A 25,636-nucleotide genomic window follows, 5' to 3' on the forward strand; every position below is an offset into this window, starting at 1 on the left:
AGCCTGCTTCTCAAGAATGATAAATTTTGTTGACATTTTCGAGCTATTGTTAACACAGAAAAATTCTTTACCCAGGCACGCCGACACCCGAAAAGACGTCAGATGCCTCGGTGAGTGACATTCCTGCCTCCAAGCATGTGCAAGCCCATCATACACCAATACATTTCGGCAGAATTTCACGACCAAGGTTCCGAAGAGAAGCGTTGGAAGCTCCACACCGCATACACCGGACGGGTAACCTCCCTGCCACTAACGGCAAATTTGCACACCGTAGTAATTATCCAGCGTCGAACGAGCAGTCTTGGCATCCAAAGCGGTCTGAACTGATCTTTCGCATTGCTTAGGGAAGCCCGCACTTATCAGTTTGGCACACTTATCCGCCCTGAACCGCTTTGGACTCACTCAGCCAATGTATACGATAGACGCGTACCGCAAAACCGCTTGCTGCAAGACATCAGCGCATAATAGGAATGAAGGCATATGCGATCGTCAGCCAACGTAGAATGATTATCTCTCTCTCTCTCTCTCTCTCTCTCTCTCTCTCTCTCTCTCTCTCTCTCTCTCTCTCTCTCACACACACGCACGCACACACGCACACACACAGAAAGTGAGTTATCTCGAATTTTCGCATTACGTTTTTTAACGTGCAGCGCCCGCAGCAGGTGTTCCCCTAACTATGTTACGAGTGAGGCCACACGTTCTGGGAGAGGGGCAGGGGAGGCGAGCAGGGAATGCTCAATGGCAACGACCTTCGTTGCGTTCCCTCCGACGAGTTACTTGGTTGCGCAACCGAACGCGAGATGAATTGAGCCGCGCAGTGCAGCAGCAGCACGCGGTCAGCGGCAGGACCCTCGCGGCCGGCCGCTTCCGTCGGCGACTGCTCTTCCATCCGTCTCACTCCACCAGCCGCATGTCGCCCGTGCAGGGGGGACACATGCTCCGTAGGTGCGAGCGAGCGCTCGGTGCCAGCGAGGGCGAGCGGGGGGGGGGGGCGGCCGTTTAAATTTAGAGCGCCAAGCCCGGGAGTAGGGCTGCTTCAATAAATAGTTGCTCGGGGGTCGCTCCTCGGCTTCAGCCGTGGCCTGCTGGCCCTACGCTGTCCGCGGCGGCGGACGCCTGCGGCCACGGCCGCACCGGAGGAAGGACAGGCCCGCAAAGGCCGGCGGCATGCTCTCTCCCAGCAACACGGCCTCCTAAGAAGCGCGCCCAGTGCCCGCCGAGCTACTCCGGTTGGCTAAGGAGTGGTTTTAAGAAAGGGGTTGGCAGACTCGATATCTGGTCGCTTTCGAGGCTTCCGCTTGCGTGTAAGTGCCCAGGAGTTGAGGCCTCGTTACTTGTTCAAGAAAGCCCCGTGGGACGACATGAAGAGGTGTTACACTTCCGACCAAGTCCCTCATGAGTAGGGGGTTTGAACTTTCGGTTTTATCCAGGAAATAAAAATAAAATAAAAGTGACGATAAACATGCGCCAAATTCTTCCTTTTCTTTCTTGGTTTTTGAAAACTTGATCAAGAAAGGTCATTGTGCTTGAGATGTACACCACAGCTTGCTGGTTATTTAGAACGAGTTACAAATGGTCAAACGACAGAAGTTTATTTTATTAGATCTAACGTCCCAAATCGACTCAGGCTATGATGGACACCGTAGTGTAGGACTCCGGAAATTTCGACCACATTGGGTTCGTTAACGTGTAATGACATCGCGCAGTACACGGGCCTCTAGCATTTCGCCTCAATCGAAATGCGACCACCGCTGCCGGGATCGAACCCGCGTCCTTCGAGTCAGCAGCCGAGCACCATTACCACTGAACCACCGAGGCGGTTAAGAGAGAAGTGACAAAGTGCGGAAGTTATGAGCTCGCTGAAATACCGTGATCACTGAGTTAAGTAGCGCAGTTGTACGTTTTGAGGCCCTAGACAGACGCCGAACTCAGACCGAGGAGCTCAACCACAATGTCAAGCCTCTTGAACTAGCTTATAGAGCCTTCTGACTGTCACTTATTAGAACCATTACTTGGTTAGGGAGGTTTTTCCGGGGCGTTCAATGGCACAGGCACGGACAAACCTTTGCAAATGCAACAAGCCTCCGGAAACGCGAAACCATGCACAAGCCTCTCCGAAAAAAGTGTCACGTTCTGGCTTCCGCTATGGCTCAGCTGCACTTTCATCGCTGCAGTCATTATGTGTACTATGTTATCCCAGGCCACTTGTCTGCCACTTGATTTCTGCTGCGGTCACATTTTATTTTTTTCCTATCCGAAGCGTGACTCTTACGGAGTGTTTGCTCCTGTCACAATTCGTTCCGTGAGTGAATGAGTGAGCAGTGTGTCGTAAGAAAGGAATACATTTGTATTTATCGTAACCAGAAGTTATTTCGACATGAAGGCACTAGCCTTAGCGATGCGAGTGCGTTTGTTGCCCTTCCTATTGTTTTGCTCTGCCTATAATTTAGGCCAAATGCTAGTTAGGTGCGCTATAGCACTTCGGTTTTCACTTCGGTTTCGGTTCGAGGCCCAGTTTTCAAGGTCAAGCAGTCTTCAAAGATCGGCGAAATCGGTGAGTGGGGGCCTTAGTCCTAGCACACTAAAATGGAAAGGATACTTAAAGGTGCACTGAAGAGAAATCTGAACTCGTCTTTTTGCCGCGGGAACTCGATCTACACGTTCCGAGCATTCTTAGAAACTCTGGCTTATTGTCCTGTGTGGTCGATTTCCCTAATTAAATCGAATTAACATCCGGCTCCCGCCTTTATTTTTTTAATTCTCCCCGTACGGTGGGGGCGGAGTCGACCAACGCGTGGAGTGCCTTTCAGCCAGCTCCATGGAGGCTTTGCTTTCGCTTTATTTTGTTTTTTAGGTTTCTGTGAATAAATAGTTTCATTCGCAGATAATATAGCCGCAAAATAAGCCCGCAGAAATAAAAATACGCGAGGACTATTTGCTTCTACGGACTACTACGTATTACTCCGCCGATGGCAGTGTGGCAAGCCGCCACGGGACTGGGTGAAAGGCACTCCACGCGTTGGTCGACTCCGCCCACCGTACGGGGCGAATTAAAAAAAAAAAGGCGGGAGCCGGACGTTAATTCGATTTAATTAGTGAAATCGGCCACACAGGGCAGTAAGTCGAAGTTTGTAAGAATGCTCGGAACGTGCAGATTGAGTTCCCGCGGCAAAAAGACGAGTTCAGATTCCTCTTCACTGCACCTTTAAGCTCCACCGTACGGGTATGACACGATAGCGTTAATTTGTTAGTGCCCATGTATGTGCAATTGGTCATCCTCTACTTTACATTCATAGATCCTTGGAAGTCCCCGTACCTCTCCTGGTGCAGCGGTTAAGCGATGCACCACTATCCTGCGATGGCAAGTGCTGCCACCGGTGGTGCTTGCGCGACCCAGGCTGCTCTCCGGCCCCGAGCAACCTCTCGTGACCAGTCATTAATATAACTGCCACCTGCCACGGTGAGCGGTTTGCTCACAACCCGGTTATCAAATTGTGATGACGTCGCAAGGTCACGCGACCTAAATTAGCCAGACAGTGACGAAATCGGTGAGCAGGGGTCCTACGCTTGTCCTACGGCCCAATGACTTGACTTCTACCCTGTTGCTCTATTCTCCGGCGGTAGTGTTTCTCGTTGCATTAGGTGTTCTGCACACGACCATTGATGCGTTAATTAATGGTACCGTCTTTGCCAAAAAATAACTAGGCTGCATGGTTCACTTCTGACACGCATATAGTGGAGCTCTTACGACTTATCTAAAAATCAAATGGTCTTGAAAGGTGAGGGCAAGGGTTCTCTTTACCATATACGGTGATTTAGAGACCGAGGGGTGACATAAGGGCTGCAGAGTACGACTGAGAAGCAATCCGTGCAGCCTGTTTACATTGGCAAAGACGATATGTGAACAGCCCATGCTATAGCAAACAAGCCATGATAAACTATGCGTGACTTTTGATTGCACGGGAGTGTCACATATGTCACCGAAATTAAAACATTCTTCCATGAGGACTATTATTCGCCGAAAAATCCCTTAAATTGCATGAGTTCTAAAATAAAAATAAACCAAAATGCCGCGAATTTTCCAAAATATAGAAAGTGAAAATTCCGACCCCCGCTCATAGGCATGACGACGGTATTGAGGGAAGCCGTGGCAACTTTTAACTGGGTTTTAGGCTTTCGGGCGTTCATAAGGGAAGCTCAAATTTAACTGCATGCATTCGTGCTTGCTTGGCGAAATCGTTACCGTATTTCTTGGAGTAATGAAAATGGAAGTGGTAAGAAAGCTGACACCTCTTTTAGTCCCCTATATTATTCCTTGGAGCTAAGCTTACTGTCAAATAACTGAATGAATCATTCAGGTCACTAAATTTAAAAATTTCTTTCTCTTTTCCTTAACGTCGATACCACTGGGGAAAACATTATACCAAAGAGACTATTCTTGCGAAAGTCTTAGACATCGCCTGTACCCGATAATTCGCCATCAACCTAAGTAAGAGTTTACTGCGAGTCGAGACAGGCGACCCAGGGAGGGAAACAGTGGCAGTGGGAGCAGCGTTCTTTCGTCCGCCGCGGTCAGCCGCTCCGTGCACTTCAACGGGGAGAAAACTACCCGCTCTGCAATGCTTTTCCAGATGCTCTCCCGCCAACTTTTCCACGACTCAGCGGGTAATCGATTCCGTCGAAGTGCCGCAAAGAGAATGGACTTTCCCACACTCGTCACTTGCCTCTACTCGCGCAATGCCTCTCTACCGCGCATGTAGTCCACTTGCTAAGCAGGATGCCCTCAAGTGCTGTCGCTTACCTTCCTTTGCCCCGGGTGGGCTCTACAGTACTTCTACTGGACGTCTACAGTACGTATACAGAGCTCCACTGTTCGAGTTCTGCCGCTGATAGCGCAAGACTTGTGGATTGTCATTACAAGCATCGCTTCCAAATCATTCGACGGACGTTTCCGGGAACAATCGCCAATTTAATTGTGATCCAAATATGCCGGTAACTATTCACATCGTCGGCGACTGTGGATGACGTACGTGCTGGAGCCCAGCCATGTACCGAGGCGAGGATCATACCCGGACGTTTCCGAACCCGACCATCGAGCGAAGGCATCTGTGGAAGCGCTCGTCACATTCCGGGAAACGCGTTAGCGCTGCTCGCCCCGCATCGACGTCGGGGCGGCGGCGACCCCCTGACTACAGAGGAGCCCACCTCTGCCAGAGGAACACGCGGAAGGTTGCCCCGTGTCCACGGCAAGGAAGGGCAGAAGCGCGTTCCTCGCGCTCCTTTGTCACTCTGCCCGGCTCCAAAAAGACTGCAGGGAGAGGCCAGGAACGGGGCTCGCTCGCACGCCTGGCCGCCGCGAATGACGCAGATTTGCGGTTACAGCCGGCAACGACGGCCGCGCGCCGGGAAACGCAGGTGAAAGCGCCAAAGGGACTGCTCCTCTCGAGGCACGAGAGGGGGGGGGGGGGGGGGGGGGGGGCGTCGGAGGTGGGAGTAGAGCGAGGGGGGAGGGACTCGTGATTTATCTCGGTCGCGCTGATGCGCGCTCGCCGCCAACTCGCGCGTCTTCCGGGAAAGCATCGCGCGCCGGTCCCGAAATACGGGCGCCCCTTCTCTCGCGAGACGCTCGTGCTCCTGGCGGACGCTGGAGCCAGCGCAGTCGGCGTTGCCGAGGGGCCGCCGGGGCTCGTGGCCGGGGCCCGAGAGCCGCTCTCCTCTCTGCGGCGACCGTGACCGCCTAATGGTCGTCGCGAACTCGGCTCAACCCGAGCAAAACTAGCGCCGAGGAGCTGCTCCGCGGCCTACTGTCCGCTCGCTCGGAAACAACGCGAGCACGAAAATACACGAGTTGAACTGTTTTGAAAAAATTGGGAGCTTTTTTTAAATGCAGAAATGCATTCCGGGGCTTGCGCGCCAGGTTTTAGCGGAACCCAACGGGGCAGCAGTCCTGGTCCAAGTTCACCCGCTTTCTCTTCATCAGATACAGTGCATACATTTTCAAGCAGGTAGGAAGTTAAGCTATCCAATCTATCCAGATTAAAGTCCCTGGATATGTCCCATGTAGCGCACCTAAGGACATATGTACGGACTTTAACCCAGGGGAGCTCAAAAGAATGGGAAAATGATGCATAGGAAGGATGAAAAACTAGACAGCCTCGACAGCATGCGATAGGGGGGGGGGGGGCATTGGCGGGAGTGCATTTTTTATTTTTGTAGCAGTAACAACAAGCGTTACGTGTACGTACTGAAAATTTTTTCTTTCTTCTTTTTTTATTGAGCGTGGAAGTTAAGTGGCCTAGAATTCCTGTTGGACTGGACGTGGGCACATTGTGGTGCGCTTGGAAAAGTCCCACTAATCTCGCCCTCGTAGCGGTATGTACGGCGAAAGAACTGGCTAGGAAGTGTGAGTCGAAAGTTCCGCGGCTGGCCATTGAGTCAGATCACGGCTTGACGCTAGAAGACACTAAGCCAAATGAGATTGTTTTTAACAAGAGCGCTGTTGAAATTCGGAACAAAATTTTTGCGCGTGCCACCAACTTAAGAAAAACTGCATCAGTGCCTGCAGCGGCAAAGAAAGCTTTGCCGCGGTGTCTCTTTTCTGCTTCTCTATACCTATATTTTTCACGCAACTTCCCCTACACTCACACACGCATGGACCTAACAAGGAGCTTACCATCAAAGTGCAAGTCGCTTGACATGACATAGCGCAGCTATCGGCGATCCTTGACCCAACAGTACAGAGCTGAAAAAAAAAAAAGAAAAACATTTTTAACACATTCGAGTAAGAAAACACTACAAGAGTGCAAGCATGGGATAAAGGAACTGCAGTATTGTCTGATTTCAGCAGCTGAATAACCTTCAGTCAGCGATTTAATCTACTCTCGCTCTTTCATATTCGTTATACGATCCCCTCAACCTGCGCCAGGCGCGCACTTTCATGGTGTATGCGGCAACACATTGCTAAGCAGACCTCATAGCGGTCTGTTTTCTCTTCGGCGATGCATCGTGAGCGCTCCGGCGAACCGGGGTCAACGTGTCATCCCCAGGTTTGTGTCCACATCGCCTCCATCGGCGAAGGCAAACTCTCGGCACCGTTTGGCGCGAACGGCAGACTCGAACGTGTGTACGGGCGTCGTGACGCCAGCGACGCTGCAGCCGCCGCCGTCGTCGCGGGGAGGCCTCGAAAAAAAAAAAGCGTTTCAAGGTCAGAGGAGCTCCACCAAGGTCAACCGCTTTCCGTTCCTTGGACGGTGGCTTACAAGCCGCTACTACGATCCGCAGCGTAAGAAATTAGGCGAAGGAGAAACGCGCCTCCTCGCCCCCTCCGGTTCCGAGCGGGCGTCGTCGCTTCGCTGCCGACGTGGATGGCGCGCGCTGGAAGAGGCTGCTGCGCTTGCGAGAAGAAAAGGGGTGCAGCTGGCTGCTGCTGCTGTGGCCCGAGCGACGGACCCACTCTCGGCCCGGGGGGCGGCGTGATTCAGACCCGCGCGCTCGGGAAGAATGCGCGCGATTTTCGCCCACTATTCGCAAATGGGAATGCAGCAGCGAGCGGCGGCCCCCTCGCTCTTCTCCGTGACTGCTCGTGCCCTTGACACAGCGGCGACACCGGCCCGCACGAAGGCCAAGGACTGGAGCAGCGGGAGCTCGCGGCGCAGCGAAAGCGAAGTTGCACCTTGCAGCGATTCTCTGCGCCGCAGCGGTAGGAGCGGTTCTTGCTCCGGGCCTTCACTGTGCAGCCATCTCTGTCTCGCTCCCGCCGTTGCCCTCGAACACCAAGCTCTATCGCGGTGGCTGGGTGGGTGCGATCCAGCGTTTGCAGAGATTCGATTCATATCCATGGCAGCGAAGCGGAAAAGTATTCACGTACTCGAAACTGAATCCATATCAAAGGATTCTGGGCTCTCAAAATTAATCCGGATCGCCCCGCTGCGGCGTGCATCATAAACCACGGTGCAACCTTGACACACTATAGCATAATTATTTTTCGTTCCAGTTGGTAACAGCGACACAAAGACTATGAGGGACGCCGCAATGGAGGGCGACGATTACTTTATGCCACCTGGGGTTCTTTAACGTGCTCTGACATCGCACAGCAGCACACAGGCGTTTTTGTATTTCGCTTCCGCTTAAATACGGCCAACGTGGCCGGAATCGAACGCACGACCTTGGCATCAGCAGCCAAAGACACTGAGCCACAGCGGCGGATCACTCTTGCCACAAATGACCTTCGAGCAAAAAATAATGACACCATTGAAATCGTTTCGCCGAGACTACAAAAAGAGCAACGTGGTTCACTTTCTCGGCTTGCTATACCCTTAGAGCAATTTCGCTTCTATACATGCACCCCTTCCTGGTTTCTGCTATCCATTCAGTCTTGAAAAGCTTATTCAGCGTTTTCTTTAAAACATATTAAAGGTAAATTACGCGCTCGTTAGTGGTTGCTCTTGCGCTTCGTTATTATTTTCTGCTTTTTTTTTTCTTGCTTGAAAACCGTTTGTCTGCGAGGGAAAACGCGGTGTAATAGCGCACGGAACGTGACGTGTGACGTCCGAAATGGGACGATCCGCCACTGGACAGCACACAGCAGCGTGACCCCAGAGCCCCCTCGACGTCGCAGTCCGCGCGGACCAGCGCGCTAGCGCCATGGACCGCACGCGGCTCGTTCGCAAAAAAAGGCGCTCTCTGCCGGAGAGCAGCACTCCCCCCCATCCTCGAGGCGGCGGCGCTGGCCCCCGGATCGGCCGCCTACCGACGTGGCCGGCTCTGCTTCCCTGGTTGGCAGCGGTCCAAGGCCGCACCGCGTCACGAGTCACACTGCTTTCTTCGTGTCCGCCATGATTTCCCGTCTTTCGTTCAGGGGCGTTTCGGTTTGGCTGCTCTTGAGAAGCGGCAGGCCACGTTCCCGGGCCGTCCACCGCGGTTCCGGCCAAGGCCTCGCGCCGTTGCCGCCGCCGCCGCTGGTCACGTCAGGGCGCACGTCGCCCTGCTGCCGCGTCCGGCGCACGACCCTTTAGCGCTGTCCAGAATCGGGGAATTCTTTAAAAATCGGGGCTCGGAGCGAGGCTTCACGACGTCTGGTACTCAGCTGCTACGCCGGAGAACAACCACTCGTCGCAAAAGCTGTCGGCAGACGAAAGCCTCCGGTCATAGAAGAGTGGGGGGCGTACAGGAATGTACTCGTTGTCGCTGTTCTTGTTATTTTTTTTTCTCGCGTAACTACGTCTGAGCTCGTCGTACATCCTTTTAGCGATTACGTTATAGTGGAGGTTCATGTAAATGCACGTTCCAAGGCCGGGCGCCAATTTTCTGATGGCCATTCACGGCGCTGCTGAGGTCGCTGTTCTGTGAGCGCTGCTTTCACGTAATACCTCATACCTTCCTGTGACTTCTTGCTTTGCTTTTATCATTTTTATCCGGCCAAGGCCTTCTACCTCACTTAATCGGAGACAGCGCTCGTTTAATGATGTAGGTATTAACGTATCTGTATCGTTGGCATGTCTTCTACCAAGCCCACCAAAAATATAAAGTATGTTTCATAACTTTATCGTACGCGAAGATTAAGCGTTCAATTTAATGAATATCACTAGTAGCTAACAAGAAATACTTCATATACCGACGTGAAATACCTTGTGACAAAGTTTGCAAATCTCCGCGGCATATATGCAAATAAAAAAAAACAAAGAAAAACAAAGGCTGACAAGCAGAGCTTGGAGATCAACAACAACGGTTCCGTCATGAAAAACACGTATCAATTTGGGTGCCGCAGATGTAATAGGAGTGAAGACAAGTGGTATGTTAGAGTGTGCTGTCATATGCCACTTAACATAGAATAGTATAATAACAAGGGTTACCTTTGGTAGACTGCAATGGAAACCGTGGGTCGACCTTTTGGCAATGACGGTTGGCTTTTGGCTGCACTGCACGCTAAAAATGAGCATGCAAAAAACCCACGTGCTTTCCACGTCTTCTAAATTTACTGAAAGCCGTTTTCATGATTTCTTTCCTGGAAAATGAGCTGTACACCGTTGAAAAACTACATGAAACAAGAAGCAATACTAGTTCTCACCAGGGCAATATTATTAAATGTCCAAGAAATGTCACGCGTGGACGTAAGAGGGTCTCGCACACTGTAATAATGTAAGCAAGTGAACTACTCATCGAATGACTAAGCCTCATTCCGTGCTGGCCAGATGAATAGAGATTAGTGTAGTGAGAATGGGCTCTGTCGCCAGCTGAGTACGAGATGCAGTCTGGCTTCAAATTTCCTCAACGCAGTCATAGCTGCCGTGTGTTTCTGTGCCAAGTCGGCCATTATTGCCGCCTCACTCGAAGCTGCGATGGCGCTCTTCGCTGGACGAAATCCACCGATGTAGAGGGGCAGTCTATTAGATTATGAATCTGGCAGAGCGGAAGTAGAGTGCGTGCACACAATACCTACCATCGAACCATATGCGTTTCGCGCAATTAATGCCAACGTACAAAACTTTCTTTCGGGCCTTTTTCCCCCTCCACTATCCTGAGAACTTTTCTGGGAATTACTACACACTTTATCTTTTCAAGGAATGGGACATTGTCACGTGCTGCCACATGAGCTCAGGATGTTTCAGCCCCAGAGCTGTGTGGTGCGCAGATCAGCCGTTCAGTCGACCGCAAGAACAGTCCCCGCGGCGCCGGCGACCGAACAGGAGCTCGCATTCCGCTCGTCTCGCCGGCGGAGGGCTGCCTGTGCGCGCAGTCGCGTGGTTTCTAGTGTCACCGGCTGGCGCCGACGATACAATGATGCGCATCGATGAGTACTGAGCGCCAAGGGCGACTGTGGCGGTGTGGCGGACGGATGCCTGAACAGAGACGCGTCCGCTGAATCGCAAATTCCTGCGCATCCGGTCCCCTAAAACCCTGGTTCGACTGCGTGACGCAACGGAATGTTGCAGACTGACAGTATAAAGAAGCTCCTTTTTTATGAAAGCGTGTATACGGTGAACAACAACAAAAGAGTGCCTTGACCTGCACGCTTGCTCCTCATGTTTTCGCGCTATTTTGCGTTCTGGAGCAGATAAGCATCGGTTGTCCCCAGAATGAAAAAAAAAAACAACTGCTGGAGTTTCGCATGAGATGGCGCAGCTTCCAATTTCTTTACTGTTAAAGCGAAATAACGGGCACGGCTAAAATTATCGCCATTATCTTTCAGTTTATTTTCCGCAACGCTTTATAGCGCAGCTGAATCGAGTGAAAAGCGCGTCGTTCTGCAGGCTACTCCCGAGTGACGTTGCAACTCGCTGTGTACTAAGCGGGTAAATTCATTACACTGGTGAGTTAACAATATAGGCCCAAGAAAATTTCCTCTAAGTGCTCATTATTTCTGTATCCGGGCGGAAAAATTGCGCGCAAATGTTGAAAAACGCTCCGATCTGGAGTATACGTCATTATTCTTAGTACGCGCCTGACGCCGTGCGCGTGATCTTGCCGAAAGCGACTTACAGCGTTGTATTCGGAGCCCCCGAGAGGTGACACACCTGGGAAAGCCTGAAGGCGCGACGCGTAACCTGCAGCGGCCATTCCTCAGGGTGGAATGTCTAAATGAAGCAAGAATGCGCAGAGCTAGGGGCAATGAACAAAGCAAGCAGCAGACGAGCGAGGCATTTTTCCTTATTTTGTGTCATTGCACCTTCCTCTGCTTTTATTGGGGACTAGCTGGAAAGAACTTGTTGATACTACCTTTTATATTTTTTAGTTATCATTCCGTTAATTAATCCTCAGAAGGCCGCCATTTCCAAGGCTTTCTGCCCAAGAGAAGTGCCGCCCTTTTCCCAAACACGATTAGCGAATGAGGGGCCGGGGTTGCACCGAAAAGACAGTTTTCGGGTGCAGAGGTTCCTGAAATGGCGCTCAGTGAGCAGGTGGGAGGCAGTGACATCAGCGCTACGCGCTCTAAAGGGGACCAATCTAGAAATGAAAAAAAAATAAAGCATAAGCACTGGGCCACAAAGCAGGGCGCTGTTTACGTCCTCCCGGTGCGCGTTAATAGGCGCTCGCCGCCGACCGCGTCAGGCTTATCTCGTGGCCGCTGTTCTCGGGGCGGCCGCTTCTCTGCGATGCAGCAGCAGCAGGTGAGGCGGGATGCGTGACGCGAAGGCGATTCCAGAGCCCGGGCAGGCGTCCAACTCGGCGGGTTTAGTCGGGAGCCTCGGCCGCCCGAGCGAGGCCGCGCATTTCCTCTTCGGGGCATCGCAGAGGCAGCAGCCATGGCGCGCCATCGCCTCGGGTCCCGGCGGGCTCCTCGGCGCATTTCTTTTATTTTCACTCTCGACAATTGAGCGCGCCCAAGCGCGCGGCCTTGACCGTCACCCACGCGGCCGTCTCATCTTTCCCGTCCGCCGCTGCTTTCTGCTATCGTCGTAATCGGCCAGTTCCACGACGCGACGCTGGCTGCGGCGGCGACAGCAGCGCCGGCGCAGCCAACGCGCGGGGAGACCGGAGCGAGAGCCACGCGTGTCAGCCCGGAGGATGAGCGCCTTTCTCTTTCGGCCACGGATCCTGAGACACTGACGCGCGGACCGGTTGATTTCTGCGAGCCTGCATCCGGTTGTTGCCGCTTTGGCTCCACGCTGGGGTGTTCGGTAGATCAAGGTTACGCGCAGAAAAAGAAAAAAAAAAGCGCGCGGTACAGTCACGGCTCAGTCGCCCTTCAATTACCGCAGGCCAAGCACTGACGTAGCTAAGGAAAACACGTAGAAATAGGAGGAGATAAGGTTGAGCTTAATGAGCAGAGCGCTAGAGACGTTGCCGTACATCTAGTGTTTTCTGGTATACCGACGGGAAGGAGAGCGTCAGTGGTGAGCCGTATACGTCGACTATATATCAGAGGCCACGATTGAAGCGCACACGCAACGACTCCCGGTGGCAATAAGGCCGACGGCTCACTTCATCGGCTCTGCTTTTGGCGTCGGCTTCGCTAACGGAAGAACCGAGACAGCTCCGAAATGCCAAGTGGGTCAGAAATGCCACGAGTTACAAGGCAGGACGTTCAGCCCGAGGAGCAGATCTGGCTGCCAATGCGGCACCGGTTGTAGGCCTCGGGGTAGGTATAACATAGCAGTGCTTACGGCGGCGCAGTGTCGTTAACAGCGCTACTTTCTCTCGATGCCAGTGTGGGCGCGTGCGAGCGCTGTAATCGTGAGACGAATATAAGAGCGATATATTTTGAAGCAAGCAACCCATTCCACATACCATTCTGGGTAATAAAGCGCCTAAGGAGGACCATTTATTGTGGATGGGTGCGCAGTTATTAAAGGAGGAAAATAAAAAAAAAAACGATGTCCCAGCACTTAATTGAAAAGCGGAGAAGGGCGATAGCGGATTTGGAGCCAACCTTGTGGGTTGACACCATGAATGTGGCGAAGAACGCTGCGTTCATGTGGACCCATAATCACATACCCGAGTCCTTCAGCACACTACAGGTTGTCACGTGGCCGACCATACTGCGCACGGGTGGCAGCGCTGGCCAAGCCCAGCTGAGTAGATGGGCATGGATTGTGTCCTATGTAGGCGAGCAATGCGCAAAACGTGGCCGGTGTGGCGCTGACGCTGCTGAAGGGTCGTCTGGGTCCAGGGGTCTGGCGGGATAGCCGAAAATGGTGTTCGGCGTGGTCTTTCTATGTAAAACTTCTCGCTCGGAGAAGGGGACGACCTCCCTCATCCCCCCAACCCCCGCAGAAATCCGCCGCTGTTTTTACGATGAATTCAAGCGAAATGCATTCAGACACCATCAAAGTGTGGTCAGTCTTCGTAAGTGTTTCGCCAGCGAAAATGTACACGAAAACTACTACCACCCAATGCGCGACCGTACTATCACTGAGTGTTCAAGATTCGTTTCCAGAGGATTCTCCACTGCTGTTATTTCTACTTATGCAGTATAAAGGCTTCATATGCCTGCAAAAAATTACACCATGGATGAATGATACTTGTGAAGATAAAAAGTGAAAAAATAGACCCTGCAGCCATTTTTTTTCTCTAATTCAAGACATTTAAGACATTTTCTTATATCGAATCCGCTATTCCCTCAGAAGGTGCGTCTAGATTTCTACACATAAATCGGCCAAGGAGGCCCATTTGCATGATCTTCAATGTGGACACCATTTGAAAGGAGGAAACGCCATATATCAAGCGGCGTCTTTATTAAACGGCTTCAAAGCAAGGCGGACACTTTTTGTAAGAAAATTCTTACAATGAGGCTTGCAATTTCTTTCACCAACCACATGAAGCGGGGAGACGTTTGGAATGCAGCTTTCAGTAAAAGATATTTGCACATTTCAAGTACTCCGCCAGTAGTGACGCAATTGTAATGCAACTCGCTACGGCCGTAATATCATGCGCGTCGCATGTGAACCATGTGTCGGCAAATAAAAAACCGGTAAAGGAAAATCACCTTTTGTGATTACAAAAGCAACCAAAACTGAAGAGGTATTGACGTAATGTGGATGATAATTTTGTATAATGAGTGCCTTCAAGTAAAGCATGTCGTTTAGTGTGTGCGCGTGGCAATGCGCCAATGGAAGTTTCATGCATACACCTCCTGAAGCAAGACAGCTCGTAGATTTCTTCAGCATGCGATGTAAGCGCGAAGTATTTCTGTCCGCGCTTTTTTTTTTTTTTTGACGAAGTTGGTGTCTCTGCTAAGCCTCGGGTTCACGCCCAGCCCTCCAATGGATCGATCAGTAATTGTTGACTTGCTTAACTTGTAAATAGCTTAATGTTTATATAAAGAAGTAGTTCGGTATACTTTTTCTCAGAGGACTATCTGACGTCAAGGAAGGTACAATAGCGTATGAATGATCAGTGTATGAATGTGCACGGCGTATGAATACGCCGTGCACAAGTGCGAGCTTCTTCTGGACAGAATGACGGTTCTTCTTAAATCGGAGGACAAGACCACAAGGGAATTGTAGGAAGCATTTTGCATGGCTTCAGTAAAGGACTGTGGCGGGTACGTTAGCGACATGTCCGTGGTTTTAACAAAAAAGAAAAAGGAAAGATTGTTTTTAGCCGGTCAGTTGTAAAATTCATGGCTTGCGAGGATAGTTTGTATCTGGCATGGTTTACGATTATTTGGCTATTTTGTCTGGTTTTAACGCTTTTATGTTTGTGTGTCCCATGATTAGATGCGTATAAATATGCGCCGTGTCGAAAATAAACCCAGTTGAAAGTTTGCGCTCGTGTCTCATGGTGTTCCTATGTGGTGCTGTTCCCTTGTCTAGAATCTAGCGCTCCCCAGTCACAATATGAATGATTATCAAGAACAGCGTGAAGATTGCGTGCGAAGGCAAGAAGTTGAGTTTTTAATTAATCAGCGAAAATAATTTCGAGCATCAGTGAAGAATAAGCGGTATTTGAGAAAGTTAATTATATTAATGTAAAAAATATGATCCAATACATTCAAAGGGACGTCAGATCATGATATAGGGGGAGGATATTAGGTAGCAAATTTGTACTAACTGCCTTATTTAACGGCCCCCCACCTTACCGACCACTCAGACCACAGGAAAGACAGACGTCTCGATGGACTGCCATAATTCGAATAGAAGGATAGAGGAATAAAACTAGTACACTTCAGAAACTCTTCACTATGAATTTCTGACAGGACACAGGCTTGGGCGGATTAGCGGGACGTGTGGAAGAAACAGTGTAAAAACAGATACACAGATCGTCCCACCAACTGGCCCTCAGTCCTAACAAGTTTCCCTTTTGAGTCACAGGGCACCGTCAACTGAACCTTGTTCAGCGCTGTATGCGTGAGATGTTCAGGTTTCCGTGCCAGAAAGCGGCTGAAACAACATGAAAACTGCGGTCTTCCTGTCACTACGAATTCCTGACTTGGGAGACTAGCACTGACGAATACGGAACTGCCGTTACTTTGGCACTGCCATAAAGAGCTTGATTTTTGATGCCTGCACAGACCCCGTTGTCACCTCTGAGGCGTCTCGTAGGGGCATGTGAAAGGGGCATCACGCCTACCCGAGATCTAACTTCGCACCCATCATAAAGACCCTGGCTCCATCCCTGTTGGTGGTGCAGGTTCTCGACGCTGCGGAAGTGAAGTGCAAAATCTCAAGAGAATCGCGAGGGCGGACGCCGGGAGAAAACGCTGCTCACTGACTTATCTGCTTCCACTGTTCTAGGAGAAGTAACCAAATGTTGAATGCACTTTCCCCAATAATTCATATATATTCCCCTTGGACTGTTATCTCTGTGCAGCTTCGGGAAAGAGTTCCCCGAGTGCGGTTGGCCGCAGCAGTCCTGGCACGCAAGATGCACCCCGCCTTATGAATGTTCCGCGCTCTTTTGAATGGCTCTGGCGACGTGACCTGACTTTACCGTACGAAACGTGAACGAGGTTGTCGATGTATCTACATGCTATCTAAGTGAGCGCAAACGTGACTAGTTTAAATAACATCACGAATGTGGTACTGATGTATGTGTTTGCTTTTGCCACAGCTGTATGCCTGCTTTCTGTGAATAAATAATGTACTCCTTCAAGTAGTGAGTGACGGCTTTTTTTCTGTGAAGTTCTTGGGGACCTTCCGGAAGAGGTAAACATGTAGTAACTGCTTCTCTTGAGACTGTGCGTAATTATACTGTGTGACAAACGAGCTTTTGACAGCAGGCATAAAGATTTTAGGTGCGCTAAGGAGGCTACAGGCCATATCAGCAATGTTACATTTATTTCAGATGGTTCGTAATATTGAAGAAATTACTCATTGGCATCCACCCAAGCTCAGCCATACGGCTGAGCTTGGGTCACGAGAACCTGTTGATGACATGGGCTGGAAGACATCCTTTTAAGGGGCTTTTTCCGCTTCGTTCTTGAGTTGTTGCCAACTATAGTTATCTTTATTTATTTTCCATTTAAGGCATTTAGATACGTTAAATCCGTTACGCACAGTATGTACTTGCTTTCCCAAGTTGCCTATCTGCGAACGATCTCACCTGTGGCTCAGCCAGCTCATTGCAATCCCATCACCGCGTAGCACTGCATTTCTCATTGAATGAACAAGGTGTTAAGCACCATAACATTCCTCACATACCACTGTTTGTTACACTCAACATCAGCAGCATTCTTGCGGACGCGTAGTTTTGATTTAACGAATGAAGATGCAAAAAAAAAATATATATATATATATTTTAGCGTAAGCGTCACCTCTACAGTTGCCTCAGAAAGCGAAGTCACAAGAGGAGTCACAACGCCTTTTCTTTGTGGGCGGTTTGCTAAACGCAAAGCAGAATCACCTATCGCTAGATTTACAAAAGAATCACTCATGTGGGGCTGTTCACTGCTAGAAGGAACCGTTCTCGCCGGCTATACTATCACTGGCCAGCCCTGGTGCGCCGTCCCGTGGCGCTCTTACGCGAGATAAATTTCGTGTATATGCATGACCGCTGATTCTTCCAAGCCATCGATAGTGTCCGTTTGTTTCCAACTTCACATGAGCCGCAAAACACCTGCTTTTCTTTTTTCGCCGCGCAGCACGATGAAAACAAGTGCACTCATTAAAAAGGGCACCAAGGCACTTGCAAAAACAGCGGAATAAAAGGGTCGAATAAAGTGAGTCTAGCTGGCGTATCTCCTCCAAGGGACCACCAGTGCCAGCAATGCAGCCACGAGCAGTACAGAAAGCACTGCACTAAACTGGCACGACTAGTCATTTCTTGGGTGCTGGCACAACTAGAAAAGAAACTGCTCAGACGTGAAATGCTGTAGGCTAGCGCATTCAGCGCATGAAATATATACATTGGAACCTATGCACGGCATTCATGAAAATCGTGGATGACGTGCAGGTTTGCTAAGTAACATCACACGCGTAACGCGTTAACTTACCTTCGCTAAAAGCGAAAGGTGGGCTGCGCCGCCCCGACGGGAAGACTCGCGCCGTGCGAGGAAGCTGGCTTGAGCGATTCGGAGATGGAGCGGCGTTGCACCCCTTCTGGTGGAAGCCTGTTTCTTTCGTTCGACCTTATTCATATTTAATCCGCTGACTGTGTTATAACGACAGCGATGACAGTGAACGACCGACCGACCGGCCAACCGACTGTCTTACAGATTGATCGATCAATCAATCAATCAATCAATCAATCAATCAATCAATCAATCAATCAATCAATCAATCAATCAATCAATCAATCAATCAATCAATCAATCAATCAATCAATCATATAATCGATTAATAAATAAGAGCCTGAAGTATCTGAAATGATGCGCTGCCATGAAGGCAGGTGATTATGGCTAGTTTTATAAGTTTCCCATTAAGAAATGAAAATGGGCCTTTCATCGAATGAGGTAACTTTATATTGTGTGAAAGTACAGCAAGAAACGTTCCTTGAAGTCCCCCGATGTAAATCGCACTAGTTACGTGTGGATAAATCAGGTAATTCAGAATAAATTCAAAGCTTCTTAACATGACGACTTTTACTATTTAAGATCACTAGCGGGTCCCAACTATAAGCGCATTCAGACAATTTAATGATTAATTATTGTATAAAGATGAGGCTCTTTGTGTGCAAATAAAAGAAAGATTAGACATGCAGCTCCCGTGTACACATGACGCATCAGTTCTGGCTAAGAAACTGTGAAAATACCTATAGACATGAAGACACAGCAAAAACCAGACAATCATCGTTTCGTTAGTGTATTTTCCTCAGTCTTTGCTATAAAGCAGCCGATTTTCCTATTGCTAAGACTAATAGTTACTAGATTCAGCGTTCTGAACCAGCCCGGACGGTCTAGCGCAAACTGCGGCGCGGCATACGGCTGTGTCGGCCGAGCGCTTTCACGGACCACGTGCTAAAGCGTCACACCGCGGCATTCAAACCTTCGGAGCCCAGACCTGCCCTAGGGAATCTGAAACGATCTTCCACGCCCCTGTATTCCCGTTCGCAAGCTTTCTGAAGTCCGGGCTTCCTGAGCTGCCACTGGCGCATCGAGCCTTGTCATCGGCCGTGAACGTCACGAGGGCAAAGTGACGTAGCAGTGACGCGGCGCGCAAACTTGTACCTTCGGAGCATCCATCCCACGCGCTGTCGGCAAGCGACGCGGATCGAACGGCGGGTTACATGGTCAGAGGGTATTTATGCATGTGCATGGCAAATGCGCGAATCTCCTTGAATAGGCCGGCTCTCCCCATCCAGCGCCCGGAACTGCACTTCACTGGTAACAGGCGCGTCTACTGCGGGTCGACGGGATCGAAGACAAGCGCGACAGAGACCACCACATTTTTCTGCGCACACGTGGCGGCTGCGGCCGCGCTGAGGTCGTGATGAGCTGCTTTCATTAACGGAGGGACGTGGCATTCTCAGAGCTGAAATTTTCGGCGCAAAAATGCAATTTGCTCTCACTAGAAGAACATTTCTCCCTCCTTATTCAATGAAACCCACTCCAACGAGTCGATCAACAGGTATATCTTGGTGTAACTCGATTCAGCTTTCAATTTTAGTCCTCAAATAATTCGTGTAAGCAGTAAATTGAGACAGGCTTGCTTTCTCTTAATAAAAGCTAGAAGGTTCTTCTCACTTCGCACATTAAAAATCTTGTATTATTGCCTTTTTCAAAACAATATGACTTACTGTATAGAGTCCTGGGGACTTACGTATAACACTTATTTAAATCAAATAGCAATTTTACAGAAAAGAGCCCTTCGAATAACACATATTAAACGCACAGATAGATCCGCTCCGCTCTTTCGTGACCTGGGCATTACTCCTTTCTTTGCTATGCGGGATTTCAAACTAAGCTTTAGTGGTTATACATATACTAAGCCATAACATCCCACTATCATCATCTGTTTTTGTATATATCTCATCCAACTAGAAATTTTTTCAATTGTCGTTTTAACCTTCCAGTTGTGAATAATGTGTACGATAAAAGAAGTATTGCCTATGCCAGTGCTAAAATTTGGAACCAACTGCCAGCTAACTTAAATATAGGTCAATTGTCAATCGCCGAAATAAAGAAGTTTTTTCGGAGCCAACAATATTCGACTCCACTATAAACCAGTGTTTCTCTTGGACGCATTCATTCTTTTATATTTTGTTTTTGTCCTCCTAACTATTGTATAATTTGAGTATTTCGCTTTTATTTGTAAATAACTGTCACATAACTGCTGTATAATACTGAGTTGTCTCGCTATAATATTTTTTGCACTTTCTGCATGGGCCCAAGTCTAGCCGAGAAGGCTAAGGGCCCAGATGATTCGCATGTATTATTTTTACTAACCATTGGAATAAAACAGATTTTGATTGATTGATTGATTAATTAATTAATTAATTGATTGATTGATTGATTGATTGATTGATTGATACATCCTATCCCCCCTCCCAACTCAATCCATTCACACACGCACACACAGGTAAAAGAAGCAGTGCAATGAAATGTAGACTGAGAGCTCGTTTGATCGGCTGGAACGTTAATTAGTGAACATTTTGCCGAATCATCGAACTATGTCATTTGAACTATTCCCCCCTATTTTCTCTCATTTCCATTTCCCCACCTTATTATTGCTTCCGGTTATCGGCAGTTTTCCATGTGGTGATAGTTTCTCTGTTGCGCCGGTGTGTATTAATTATGTTATTCGAGTGAACGCTTTCGTCCTTGGATCTGGAGCATGTGGGCTGTAATTGGGAAATGAAGAGGAGGACATCAAGGCTTTATGTAGATGACAGCAGGGCAGGAGAAGCTGAGGCTCTTCCAGCTGCAAAGAACACAGCTCAGTAGACCTGTGGGTGGCGAATAGGGGCCAGAAAAGACAGAAAGATTTTAGGGATTTAGTTGGCGCGCAAAAATACACCAGCCCTCTTCTGAGCTTAAAGTGCAAAGGCCGGACCATAGCCGCCTTTTTATTGGGTACAACTCAAGTAAACACTCAAGTTGGACCACAGACGGACAGGAGTCCCCGCCTGCAATCTCTGGCGGTGATTTCAAACTAAATGGCGTATTTATTTGCGTCCATGCAGCAGTGCGCACGTGCACGAGACTGTTGAGGAAACATCAGTGCCAATGAGGCGGATGTAATCGAGGAGGTCCTCCAAATAAGAATGAAATTTTACACAGAAAAATCACGCTCAAATCTATTAATTGTTTCGACGAAAAAAGGCCAGAAATGCATGCTTCAAATAAGACCAGGACAAAGGCAAAATATGCAAGGACAAATGCGAAATATCAAAAAAGTCCTACACACTTTTAACCGACTGTATTGCACGTTAAGGGCTACAGTATTGTATAGAATAACAATGCAAGTAATCAAGCATCAGATACAGGGTTGGGCTGAAGTAGCATGAGGTAATGAGGAAACTACAAACCGGTTTCAAGCAAGGTCGCCGATAAGAAGATTAACTGTTTCATAGTTGTCCGGTGCAGTGAAATTACTACAAGTGGAAAGCGATCACAGTGGACGGCGTGTATAGGCACTGAAGGTGCAACGAAAACGCCTCCTTGTTATGTCAAATAATTGGAAAACAGGTTGTGATTAGTGAAGTATCACCTTCAGTAAAAGAAATTCATGAGTACAACAACGCAGCTGTTACTTGGCAAGAAATGCAAGGTGCAGTAAAAGTAAATATTAAAAAAAAATAATCGTACAGACATGTCTTTTATCGCACCACTTCTTATGACCTACGTGAGGCGAGTTGAAAGGAAGATAGTAATGGTGGGGGCTCCACTTTGTCGTGTCAGCAATTGGGCCAACTGGAAGCATGTCACTTACATAGACTGACGCTTGCCGGTTGTATCGATATGAGAGCAGACAACCGGAGAGAACTTCAGGGTTTGACGGACATGTGGGGACAGGAGGCGCAGGTCTCAGGACTGAAGTGTATAGCATGTAAAAGACTGGAGTTATAGTTTGTAGCCATGAGTTTAGCACGAGTAGATTACGGAATTAGTAGCTATCGACAGCGTAGGCATACAAATATTTTAGCGTATAAATAAATGATGGTAGGAAGTGCATGCGAGATCAGAAAGAGGAAGTGAAGAAGAAAGCGAAAAGACACGCAGCAGTCACGAGGTATAGAGACTCCGGGGATATAATGCGTAGATATGAAGTGATTCGCGAAGCCTGAAAAGATGCGATGGTGCCGGGCTTGTCGTTCGGAAACGCTGTTGTGTGACTCATATCTCGCACAATTCTGTGCTTGGAATAAAGAAGGTGGCAGTCGTCAGGTTTGCTTTAAGTGCGCATGAGAGTACTGCTAATGAAGCAGTCCTAGGTGATATGGCGCACGTAGGGTTCAGAGCGTTGCTATATGATTTTTCTTTCGTTTCGCGCTCGCGTGCGTGACTGGACGCGCTGGCGTACACCCCTTTCTTGCCCGCTTCGGGAATCGGCGGGACGGGTTGATGGTCAGGCTGTATCAGGGCAGCATACATTTTTACGCTGGCGAGGCGCCGGCCATTCCCGTGCCGTAGCTAATCCCATGCTTGCTTTGGGGGGGAGGGGGGGGGGGAGCTTCGGATCAGATAGCCGATGACAGATCTCGCGGCTCTGATTGGCAGGAGTCTGGGTAACCACCTGGAGAGTAGTTACCCTGGAAGGACGAGGAGGCTAACTGTGGAAGGAGGAGGGTCTGGCGACAACGTTGGAAGGCGTAACCAGAGGGTGTCTACAACGGTAACCGTGAAAAGGGGAGGGTACGGTGAGAGGAAGAGGTCACGGCGAGAGTGTAACAAGGCATACCACGGTAACCATCCGGAACGTGGTTACCGTGTAAGGAGGAGGGGTGGTACGGCGAGAGCAGAGTAATGTAGCACGGTCCATCTGCGGCAGCTGCCTGCTGCGAAACTCGCCGCCCGAGGAGAGGATCATCGCCGACCTTGCGCTTCCAGAGCAGCGGGCTGGAGAAGACACTCAGAAGAAGAATGACTACGTGTGGAAAACTAAGAAGAGTGCCCTAGAACTACACTGATGTGAGGTCGCTCTCATACTCGGTGCCGCAACATATCGTAAAGTATAAAAAATTCAGGGGGCACTTTGGCTCTCTAAAGTGCCGCAAGGAGAAAGCGTTTCCTTACATTTTTGTATTTTTTATTTGTCATTTCTTTCCTTTTTATTTTTATTTTTGCTTCTTTTCTATTTTTTATTTTTTTCTCCTCTTATTTTTTTTATTATTTTTATTCTATTTATGAAGCCCATGCATTCACTAGATGCGCCTTTATTCATGCTCAGACTCTGATCACTTCAGTCGAATGGTTGTTCATCTAAGAGACGTGTATGCTCAGACTGAGTACGAACCGGAGTGGCACTCACTGTTAGTGATGTGCTCTGCATTGCCCCTTTTCTAGTACATGGTCTTTTCAATATGTATTGTTTAACACTGTTTTCATAATGGCTTGTATATAGTTCATGTACATAGAACATTACATCACTGTAATAAATACCATGTTGACGAAAAAAAAAGCCTTCGTGGCGGAGAGGTAGCGTCTCCACTTCAAATGCCAAAGGCCCTGGTTCGATTCCCAGCCTCGACACAGTTTTTTTTAAGCAGTGACGCCTAAACGCGGACAAACTTGCTAACATTCCTTGGTCACGACAGTATGAGGCATTAAAGGCTTTCGCCTTAATACCTTAACAGATGTTGCTGGATCTCGCGTTAACCAGTGGTAACCATCTCGTCCATTGTTTTCCACGTCATTATTTGAGCGTGATGTCCCGCAGTTTGAATAAGTGACCTTCTAATAAACTCACATCTATTTAATAGCAACCTGCAAGAATTCGGGACCTTAATTCGCGCTGTGAAAACTGCTGAAGACGAGAGAGAGAGTAAATTTTAATCTTGTACTCCCGATCGGCGATGGCTGAGTGTACCGCAGCCCACCTGGCAACAAGTGCTCGCGAAACGCGTCCCGACCGCGTGTCGCTGCGAGCCCTGAGCGCCGCAATCATTCTTCTGTCTGCGCCCGGTCTGCGCGAATGGAGGGGGGCGGCGCGCACGCGCTCGTCTGCGACCGTCACAAAGTGACAGGTGCTTGCACGCTGCTGACTCCATCGCGCGGGCGCGCCGTCCATGCCGCGGCGACCTGCCACCTCTGACACGCGCACGGGGGCTGCCCTCACGAGACGCCGCTTACTCGATCGCCTTCCTCCGCATGACGTGCTGCGACGCGGCTGTTGGAACTGCCCGTGCGATCGCTTCAGGTCAAAGAGTCAGTGGCGCGATCCTCTAGTAAAGACACCGACAACGGCATTGCTATACTTACTGGCTAACGGCTAAGAGGCGCGAGACTTCCACCGCTAACGACATTACTGCGCGACCCTTGTTTTTCGGGCATTGTTGCTGGTCACACAACCGGAAGCTGCAGCGTATACGTGTCTGCTAGTCTGTAACGGATTACACGAGCCAAGCCGAAATAATAAAAAAAATGGGAGCGAGTGAGTTTTTGGCGAAAGGACCTTTCTCCAATATATTAACGAGTGAATGTCTGCTACATACACCCGCAGTGATTCACTTGTTTTCTCTTCCGGAATCTCACATTTTACAGGCTGGGTTAAAGAGTTACGATAATGCGTGCCTTTTTTTTTTTTATCAGTAATGTATATACTGAGCTTTCTTCATCTAGAAGTTCAACGTATAGACTCAAGACTGTGCTTTTGTACGAGGACATCTTCATGGAAACAAGCAGCGACTCTTTACGAGCACACAAAATTTGCTAAAGCCGTGTTTGTAACGCTGCACACTTTGCCCAAAGCTGCTCTAGTTGAACAAACACCCACCGAAAAGGGTGCACGGCTGCGCCACTTGCGCCAGTGCGGTGGCCGCACAGCTCGGTGTTGCATATATTGGCGCACCACATTCTCGTTTTGTTACTCCGTGACATGCAGAGGTCGAAGTCAGGTGCACACTCCTTCACTGCTCTTCCTCCTTCTGGTGCAAAAAATTCAGCAGGCGCGCGACCAGCTTCTATACAACTACTCTTTAGGAGCGCCTCTTCTTACATTTCAACTGAAACCTTAAGAGCCCGGAATGGGCCCTATTTGTATAGCGGCATGAAGAAAATTAGGTGCTTATTTATTTGTTCATCCTGACAGCTAAGGTAATTTGACGGCATTCGAAGAGCAAGGGCATCCCACCGTATCCCAGCAGACTATGGGCCCTTTGCAAAACTGTGCAAGTCAGCTTTCCCACATAGCAATAATTCTTTCACCACGGCGGCCCGGCATGCTTTGGGATAGACCCTAGGCACGGCGCTGAAAACTTTTGCAGTCCTTGTGACAAGAGGTCGGTTGTGACACCGATCTACCTGTACTTCGGTGCACTGTGGTTTCAATTTATTCTGATCCCCCTGCTATATCCCATAAGGCTAAGGGATACAGGGGGTGGGGGTTCACCACCAGTGCACTCCCTCCTCCTTCCCTCCATCGCTGTGCGGGATGTAGCGGGGGAGTCGGAATAATGATGCAAGCCTTTACTATAGTGCAGTAGATTCTAATACACTATATATTCGCACTTTTGTTGTGTGCTTTAGTTGCAATAAAGAGTTTAAGCGCAGCTCCGCCAAGGCACCGCTTGGCAGGTGCAACGTAGCTACAACGCGTCGCAGTCATGACAGATGAAGCGCACCTGTGCCAAGCTGCTGCTGCTGCATCAGAGTCGCGCG

General features: G+C 49.3%; 1 protein-coding gene across 1 annotated transcript in view; it reads right to left on the reverse strand.

The window, feature by feature from the left end:
* The window catches only part of LOC149350948 (uncharacterized), a 76,965-nt gene that overhangs the window by 12,422 nt on the left and 38,907 nt on the right, over positions 1 to 25,636 (reverse strand). The window contains exon 3 of the mRNA XM_089580116.1: positions 6,674 to 6,742. Within this exon, the coding sequence (XP_089436242.1) occupies positions 6,674 to 6,742 (69 nt within the window). The remainder of the gene's footprint in view (positions 1 to 6,673; positions 6,743 to 25,636) is intronic.

This window comes from Amblyomma mixtum, chromosome 3 (genome assembly GCF_055824585.1).
Source record: "Amblyomma mixtum isolate Tamu chromosome 3, ASM5582458v1, whole genome shotgun sequence".
Taxonomy (NCBI): Eukaryota; Metazoa; Arthropoda; class Arachnida; order Ixodida; family Ixodidae; genus Amblyomma; species Amblyomma mixtum.